Raw genomic sequence first — 9,736 nt, 5'->3', positions numbered from 1 at the left:
GAACTAGTTCACCCAAAAATGAAAATTTGCTGAAACTTTATTACCCCTCAGGACATTATTTGATGGACTGGAGTTGTGTGGATCACTTGTGGATTATTTTGATGTTTTTATCAGCTGTTTGGACTCTCATTGGTGAACAAATAATGTAATGCTAAATTTCTCCAAATCTGTTCTGATGAAGAAACAAACTCATCTACATCTTTAATAGGGTGAGTAAACAATAGGGTGGGTGAACAATTCCTTTAATGACAGCAGTAATCAAGCTGCATGAACTTGATAAGTACCTGATGATCATGATGACTACATTTCATTATAGTTCAATTGTTTAAACTTACTGTCTATTCCCAGATTTAAATATTTCAGTGTGGTTGCAGATTTTTGGATCCCTGCCTTGCACCGTCATCATTAGAAACTTAATGAACAGGGGATTCATTCTAACTGCCTCATTGAACATGTTGTGCCTCGAAACAGAAGACCAAATTGAAACTGAGTCATAAATGATTTGCAAATATGTTTCTTAAGTGAGAACTGACTCAAGGTTTTGGATTTGGGACTGATCTCTGCTATGGCAACAGTGCAAGAGTCAATATAAAAGAACACAGAACTTACTCATGGATGACTTTGTTCCAACGACTGAAGATTTAACGGCAGGCCATGGCAGACATGCACTCACAAAGGCCAAGCGTGACCAGGCAAGATTTTACCGGGATATGAATAACAAGAGCATCCCAGTGTCGCAGTTGGTTAGTAGTTGTCAGGTGATGTACGTGCTGTGAATATCTCTAGGGGAAAGAATGAAGACACTTGTGACTACTCATATGCTACTGTATAGTTTACATGGGCAATATAATTTACTCTACTTGTATGCAAAGCAATGAGTCACAAGAGTGTGTACATTATAGTGATTCCATCACAGTGAAGGAGTGTCGTTGTTGTGCTATGTAACCTTTGACTCCCTAGCAGCTAAAAATAAAACTGCATGTGTCTTGTGGAAGAACATTGTTTTGGTTGTGCTTCGGCTTTGCTCCTCTAAGCAGATAAAAGTGGTGTAGGTACACATGGAAATCTAAAAAACATGTTATTTGAGCAGGTGCCATTTCTTATGCTGTTGTTGACGTATTGGGAAATACTGAGGTTTTTAAATAAATGACATAACAAGTTTACATTAACATTAATTCTTGCCACCTCTGAAAGGCCAAGCTAATGTTGATTCAGGTTTTATTACGGAGTCTGTCGCTTTCCCTTTTTGTTTGTAGATGCTGCTCTGTTCATTTGTTGTTGATGTTTTTACAACCCAGGAGGTTTGACATTTTACATGGTCCATGGTCAATATTTGTCGCTTCTGACAACCACCTTTCAGCTTCACACTACTTACACATCATACATGTGCCAGAGTAACCGGTGTCATGACAAATTGGGTCCTCCCTGGAAATCGGGTCTCCATCAGCTATTAGTTAATTATTATCCTAATTTTGTTTATATGACGTGACATGCACGGACGAATGAAAAAATATAAATGCATCATTCATTCATTCATTCATTCATTCATTCAACTGTGAAAGCCGGCCACTGACGTCACTGCCATTGTATGATTGGCTGAGGTGCCTCAAGTGATTAGCCATTTAGCCATTATACTTTTTCCAGTGGTAAGTCAAGTCAAGTTTATTTGTACAGCGCTTTTCACGATACAAATCATTGCAAAGCAACTTTACAGCAAATTAAGTTTCTACAATATTTAGTGGTAGCTTATCAGTGGTGACTGTCAATTAATGTACATATGGCAGAAATGTACGGAAAAATCAATTTAGGACGTAATAAAACAGACGTATAAATACAGTAAGTTATACTGTAAAAAACAGTAAGTATAATACAGACCCTCTCATCTCCCAATAATAAGACAATCTCTGGTATGAATGCTATTTCCCCCGAAATCTGTCCCGACTGCTCTTAGGTTTATCTAAGTGTATCTGGGAAAAGTAAAGACACGGTTTGGAAGATTTATTTATTTTATTATTATTATTATTTATTTATTTTTTTACATTTTTTTAATTGCATTTTCTTCAAACTATTCTATGTAACTTTTTTAATGTCAAAATGTTATTAATAAAAGAGTAAAAACAAAAAACATCAAAAAAGTTACATAGAATAGATTGAAGAAAGCGCAATAAAAACAACTTTTTAAAAAATATTAATAAAAACAGCAAACTGTCCATACCTGATTATGATTGGTCACTTGCAGTGCTGGCACTTTGGTTTTAATTCATATATTAATGTAATATTTTCGGGGCTAATTGTTTTGAATGTTGTATAGACTTTTTTCCTTAATGAAAGCTTTAAGATATTATTCAGGTACAATTATAATTGTAAACAGACATAATATTTATTTTTTAGTTTTTTATCATGAAGTAATTTGTCAAAAATAAACATAAATCTTAGAGATTGGGATGCCAGCAAATTTGACAAAATAAATCAGTTTATCACAGCACTGTCAGATCACTCATCCGTGCAGTATGGATTCTGCTAAGGCATACAGCATTCTGAATAGTTCTCATTTATGATTTTGTTATGTTTTGTGTGTTACTTTGGTTGTCCTAGAAATGTTTACAATAGAGAATTGTGCCCCTTCAGAAGGTTATAACATGGTATTGCACTTGTGACATAAAATTCAATAACCTTTTTGGACAAGATTATCTGGCAGACAATAATTTTGTCTTCAAGATTCGGGTCATTTAAGTGAGTGTTATTAAATGTACCGGTGGGCACTGAAATGGCTTTAAAACCGTATCATTGTACCATGCTGTTCATGGGTTCCCCTTGAATCAATATCTTATCTAATCTTATTTTATGTAACCTTATGTTCTGTAAGGGTTGAATCCATCTTTGAATAGGAAAACAAATTCTGATGGTATTCAGTTTTCATTATAAAATTTGTATTTAGTGGTGATGATCCAATATTGATGCTCAGATTACTTAAATTAATCTATCAAATAAATTAGACTGAGACATTTTGTGTGCGTACTAAAGCATTTATAAACATATTAACATGCATATGGACATACAATTCTATCTCCTCTCAGCGCTCATTGCATTTCACTCTTTGCTTAGAGATATATTATGCCCACTTTTGGTGGATTCTATACCTACTCTGAGCACAGTGAATTTTAGTGTTGGTCCTGTTGCTGCATTGCTCTATATGTTAAAGTTACATGAATATTATTATTAATTTTAGTTACATGAACTACTAACCTCATAAAAGCCCAAAAGCTTTTACCTCTTTAAACATATCCAATGTACATGGTTTTCGAGTACAGAACATGAAACAGTCAAGGAAGTGTGTTTGACGTTTTGCTGTGTAACCTGAATACATGCAGAGTGTTGTCAACCAAATCAAGAGCACTCTAGTCCTCCAGTTCAAAGAGATTTAAATCACATATAGATATTTATATCCACTTTCTCATCATAAAGTGCTTTCTATCTTTTACACCTTCATTACATATTTTATTGTCATTGTGCACATGCATTGTCTGCTTACTGTCAAAATATGGTGAAAACAGCAATTGCTTTCAATGTTTTAGCCCTAAACATGTAGGCTATAGAATTAAATACTCCCCCCACATAAAGTAGTTATAAAAACACAGAATTGTAATTTAAAGAACTTAAAAAGAGCATGTCTGCATGAATGCAGCTGAAGTGAATTCAAGCAAAGACGGTTCTGAATTAGTTTGACCCAAGAGTATAGTTGACTGCACAGTGCACAGCCTGTTATGAAGTCAAAGACAAAAGTCTTGTACATCTGTTACATTTATGAAAATAGTTTTTGAGAAAAAGAGAACACTTAAAATCATCATGGCAAATCCATGTTTTTCCATAACTGTCTAAAATGATGGATTTTCCATAAAAAATTGGGGCATGTTCTAAAAAAAGAGTAATAAAGACTGGAGAGTGTTGTTAGCCTATATACAGCCTACACACACACATACACACTACAGGTCAAAATTAATGGAGTAGAACTATTTTTGAAAGAAATCTCTTATGCTCACCAAGGCTGCATTTATTTAATCAAAAATACAGTAAACACACCTGTGCAGCGATTGGAGGGAACAAACATACCTATATTAATTATCTTTAAGCTGAAGTCAGGGCTAGTATGTACGGGCTGAATAAAGCAAACCAGTAAAGTTTTGATGGATGACGATTGCTTAATGGAGGTAAAGAAGATGACAGTGATATACAGCAATCGTACACTATTGGATGCGTAAGTCCGTTATTATTAATGTGCAAACAAACCGACTGTGTATGTGCGCTCTCTGATAGCTTTTTGCACGAGCACATTTCAGTATGGTCGCATGTCTGGCAAGTGTTTTATAATGGACACTCGCTGAAGAAGCGTGTTTTTACAGGAGTTTGCTGCGGTACTACATGGCAATCAGCACTCACTCTGACAGAGGATCTGTTCACTGGTCATGTTGAGCTGCCTTCAGATCACCACATTCGACAGATTCAGAATGTTTTTATTTTTTTTAAATTTTATTTACCTTCTTAATTTGTGTTTTGCTCTGTTTAATAATTCTGAATGGATCCGTGTATATTTATATACAGTCAGGTTAAGGCGGCTGGTATAGTGGTCTGTTGGCTTCTCCGTGTGGTCCTGTTTGGTATTGCAGCTTGACTTGTAGTTATTTATATATGTATAGAACATGCTCTAAACAAATGTAACATTTCTTTTTTTCCTCACAGTTTTTGCTGTTGCACTGTATACATAAATTGTGAAGTATGCAAATTAAAAATGTTTAAATTTATCCTGGAAAAAAGCTTGCAGAAAATATAGTTTTGTGGGAGTCATCCTCAATCTTGAACTTGGTAAAACAATTTATTTAAAATGTTTCAAGTCTTAATACTTTTTCTTTTGTTATACTGGGATAAATCATACCGGGATGTATGTTAAAATTGTTGGCGCCCTACCAAGAAAATTTTCCACCAGCCGCCACTGTTTGATTGGAGACGCACAGGGGCGCGTGCACACCTATATATCATCAATTGCCTCCTTCCATCCCGGTCCATTGAATCCACTTTAAAACGAGTGAAGCATAAACAATCAAAGGCAAAATCTGTTTGATTTGCAGATGAAACCTCTGAGAAACGAACACGAGAAGGATGAAAGCCCGGCAGCCTGTCATCTGTTAGGGTGCGTCCTCACCGCAAAGATCCATCATCCGAGCAACTCAGTCAAGGCACAGACACTGTAATGGCTGTGAATGACACCTGTTATGGCTGCACGGTCTTTCAGCTTTACAGACAGTGATTGCTTACCGCGATTGTCTTAACATTTGCGTGAACGGGGATCAAGTTGAAAGAACAAGTCTGGATGCGGTGCGCGTGCATTGAGGACGCTGGAAAGGTGCGTGTCTTTTTGCATTTCTTAACTTAACAACACTGAAGGCTTAAACAATGTATTTGTTGAAGTAACATTTATATAAAGTACATTTTTAAACTCAAATTCAGTCAGCTGTATACCAACTATATATATTTTACAAATATGCTTTAATATACTATAAGCTACTGCTGTGAAGTAACGTAATCAATGTTTTAAAAATGTTTGCATGCATAAATAAACACATTGAACCTTAATTAGCATTTTTTGGGGGTCAAAAAGCAGCACTCAAATCATCTCAATAGGCGTCCTGATTATTTAAGGATGAGTATGTGGACTGATGAGTTTTTTAGTAATTAAGATTAATCATTAGTAGTAACATTTGAGACGGATCTCAAATAAACTAATGAAGGGTTATAAGGATGTATTCACATAATATGCGTTTGCATGGATTTACATTTAGAGTGAGTTGTTTGTAGAGTGAGGGACAAACAAGTGTCATGATCTATTATCGTTTAAATGCCAGGTTGATTAATTAATTAATACCTGTTAATTAATTATTTTATTATTATGGGCTAATCTGAACAATGGCACACAAGGTTAGAGTTATGGCAGCTTATGTGTTACCAATCTAATGGCAGATGGGTTTAAATCGTTTTTCTAGCTGGACCAAACTGGTCATTTATGGTCAATAGCTAGTCCAAGCTAGATGATGGATATGACCTGGTAGACCTTGACCAAACTGGTTACAACTAGAAGAGTACCTTGGAGACAGCTGAAAGAGCTGTCATGTTTTACAAACCAGTTGAATTAGCATTGACGTTTTAGGAGAGGAAAAGGGGGGAAATATAGCCTATAGGATATACATTTTAATAAAACTGATGCATACTGATTCACGCATAAAATAGACATTTTTATATATAGTATATAACAATACTCCTATAATTTAAATACTTAAATATATGTTGCTTGTGAAGTTAATGGTTAATTATCAAAATTATGGAAAAGCTCACAATGAAAAAAAGCAAAAACAATATGAAGGAATCCTACAGGTGATTTGTTGGCAGGATAAGGCAGGCTGTGTTTAATTGTTCAGGGTGATTAAAATCAGTTTGGAATTGAGGAAATAACAATAATCAAGAAAAAAGCAGATAATGTTCCTGTAAACACATTATAATGTACCTCCACTGCATCAGCCTTTATATTGGCTAGTCTGCACTAAGATTGTACAAATCTGTTTGACACAGGTCTTCATCATGCTGACGGTACAGTCTGAGAGGTAGCAGTTCAAACGCTTACTTCAAGACCGGCTCATTTAATCATTTCACCCTCGATTGCCATAATGGCTCTGACCTGCCTTTGTGAGTCTGTGAACGGATCAGACCAGGACTATGTGTTCTGCAACATCACTACATTCAACTTCACCGGCAATGAGAGTGGACACTGTCACCTTCAGACCATGGATGAAGTTCTGTTTAGGCTTCTGGGACCTAGACGATCTCCTTTCTTCTTTCCTGTAACCTTTACGTACATCCTCATCTTCATCACTGGGGTCTTGGGAAACCTCCTCACTTGCACCGTGATCACTAAAGACAGGAAGATGCGGACACCCACCAATTTATATCTTTTTAGCTTGGCCATCTCAGACCTGCTGGTGCTGCTCTTTGGGATGCCGCTGGAAATCTATGAGCTCTGGCAAAACTACCCCTTTCCCTTTGGCGAAAGCATCTGCTGTTTCAAGATCTTCTTATTTGAGATGGTTTGTTTTGCTTCTGTGCTCAACGTTACAGTTCTAAGTATGGAACGCTACATAGCTGTCATCCACCCGCTCAAAACCCGCTATGCCATAACCAACAAACATGCTCAAAGGGTCATCGCTAGCGTTTGGGTTCTGTCCCTGATCTGCGCCATCCCAAACACCTCGCTTCATGGCCTGCAGTACCAGTACCTTCCAGAGAGGGTTCTAGATTCAGCTACCTGCAACCTGCTCAAGCCCAAATGGATGTATAACTTGGTGATCCAGGTCACCACTGTTCTCTTTTACTTTGTTCCCATGATGATGATCAGCGTGCTGTATCTGATGATTGGTCTGACACTGGCCAGGGGACAGAAGCAGAGGAAGGACAAGCTGGACAAGAACCCCGACAGCTGGAAAATCCATCTCGACAGCAGACGGAGGAGGCAGGTCACCAAGATGCATTGTGAGTGATGGCCAGATATTTACAGTAAAAACAAAATTTATATGTGTGTGTGTGTGTGTGTGTGTGTTAGATTAAAAGAGAATATTAAAGTCTTCAGTGTATGGGATAAATTATTTTGCATATATTTTTACATTATTCGAGTTACTACTGTTATTTTATTTATTAACTTTTTTTTTTATTGTGTGGAAGGCCACACAATAGCAGTATTTCTCAGGCATCTCACTCTATTGCCAGTGAAATTAATGCAGAAATAATTGCTAGGTTCAAATCTATCATTAATATACTGTATAGTAAAACTAAAGCAGTGAGTCATGCAAGGCATGGTTCAGAGAAGAAACAAAAGCCTTTTTATCTTTTGATGGGTTTACACTTTCATAAAAGAGAATTTTTAAAAACATAACATTTCCTTTTTATTTCCTTTTGGACATTATTATGGGAAATCCAAATTAGTAGCATCCCTAATCCACTGGCAAATCTAAATCCCACTGTAAAAGCGTCACTTAGATGTCTGAAAACATCTATCTGCATGGTGTAAATTATGGAGCAGTGAAATCTCTAGCCAAACAATTGTCCAAAACCAACCAACCAACCAACCAAAAAAAAAAAAAAAAAAGAAATCCCTTGCTTACAGTGTTTCACATCTTCTGTATGCCTGTCCTTAATGGCGATGATGCTATTCCCAGAGCATCTTTCAGTTTTTAGCAGGTGTTATGATCATATCATGGCTCTCTGCTCTGGTAAGACTCGCAAAGTAAAGTGAACCAACATAATGTAAGGGATCTAAAAGCAAGACACTTTCATCTGCTTTTATAGCGCATATGTCTATACAATTACAAAATGTAATGGCACAAATTACTCACCATTAAAGCTATTCAATTATACACTCAACTATAAGCTCATCACATTGCTATTATAGGGTTTCTTTATATTATAAGTGTTTGAGAGAAGCATTAGCAGTGCTTTTTTATCCTGAAAAGGAAAGTGCCTCGTGATTTAGTAGTAAAAAAGTAATATATTTAAAATGCATTTATTTCATACTAAGTATAGTTCAAATCTATTAACTTTACTGACATATCGCTCAAGACTTACTGATATAAAAATTATAATTAAACTTTTTTCTTAATAGTATCCCTAAAATGGATTTTAATGTCACTATTGATATGATCTTTCAATAATATCGGACTTTAAATGCACGATATTTAAAGTGTACCTAAAGTATACTTGCAGTAGTTCCACTTTAGCACAATCAAATATACTTAAGTATATCTTTAGTTGGACTTCAACACTACTTCCGCGCAATTAAAGTGCCTTGCATGACTCACCCCTTCAGTTTTACTATATATTATTGTAAGATTCCAACCTAAAAATTCACTCTGCTTTAATGTCTCTGACAATAGATTGAGATGCATCAGCAGTACTGCCTGCAGCACTCTATTGATTACATTTAATTGAATAAACAATTAGCCCATAAATATTTTATAGCTGGATAGTATGTAGTCATTTAATTAATTTATTTAATGAGTGATTTACATTTTAATAGAACAATTTAAAGTCTTTCTTCCTCACCCTACCACAACATCAGAAAACATTCCCTTGCTACTGTCATCTTTATCTTGCTCATAAGCAATATATTTTCGTAAAGTTCCTTTGAAACAATGTCTCATAATACAATTACATTGAAACTGTAGTGAACTAAATGCAATTAACCGTACACCTATTCTATACACTGAATTAATCACAAAAATTGTCCATTTCAATTGTAACATTGATTTACTTGATTCCTTCTCTCTCTCTCTATAGTTGTGGTGGTATTAGTGTTTGCCATCTGCTGGGCTCCCTTCCACATTGACCGACTCTTGTGGAGCTTCATCACGAGTTGGACGGACCACATGCATAACATATTCGAATATGTGCACATAATCTCAGGCGTGCTCTTCTACCTCAGCTCCGCCGTTAACCCCATCATCTACAACCTTCTCTCCAGTCGTTTCCGGGAGCGCTTTAAAGCACTGGTGTGGAGTCGCCTGTCATCAAGCTCTTCTCGTAATGACTCGACGCCTTTCTGCATCTTCCCCAAAGACCCCCCCACTGATCTCCAACGTCCAGGCTAAGAGCAGGAACGCGAGCGGCCCACTTCCTTTTGTCATTATCAGCAGCGGGTGGG

At 36.3% G+C, this 9,736-nt stretch overlaps 1 protein-coding gene across 1 annotated transcript; it reads left to right on the top strand.

The window, feature by feature from the left end:
* Positions 1-5,037: 5,037 nt before the first annotated feature.
* Positions 5,038-9,736, top strand: LOC107749518 (neuromedin-U receptor 2-like). Its single transcript, XM_016564696.1, has 3 exons — positions 5,038-5,398; positions 6,619-7,572; positions 9,373-9,736. Exons 2-3 carry the CDS (start codon positions 6,714-6,716, stop codon positions 9,681-9,683), a joined length of 1,170 nt encoding a protein of 389 aa, XP_016420182.1. The 5' UTR covers positions 5,038-5,398; positions 6,619-6,713; the 3' UTR covers positions 9,684-9,736.

Source organism: Sinocyclocheilus rhinocerous, unplaced genomic scaffold, assembly GCF_001515625.1.
Source record: "Sinocyclocheilus rhinocerous isolate Xijiao unplaced genomic scaffold, SAMN03320098_v1.1 scaffold889, whole genome shotgun sequence".
Taxonomy (NCBI): Eukaryota; Metazoa; Chordata; class Actinopteri; order Cypriniformes; family Cyprinidae; genus Sinocyclocheilus; species Sinocyclocheilus rhinocerous.
The sequence above is the reverse complement of the archived record's forward strand: the minus strand, read 5'-3'. Positions and strand labels throughout refer to the sequence as shown.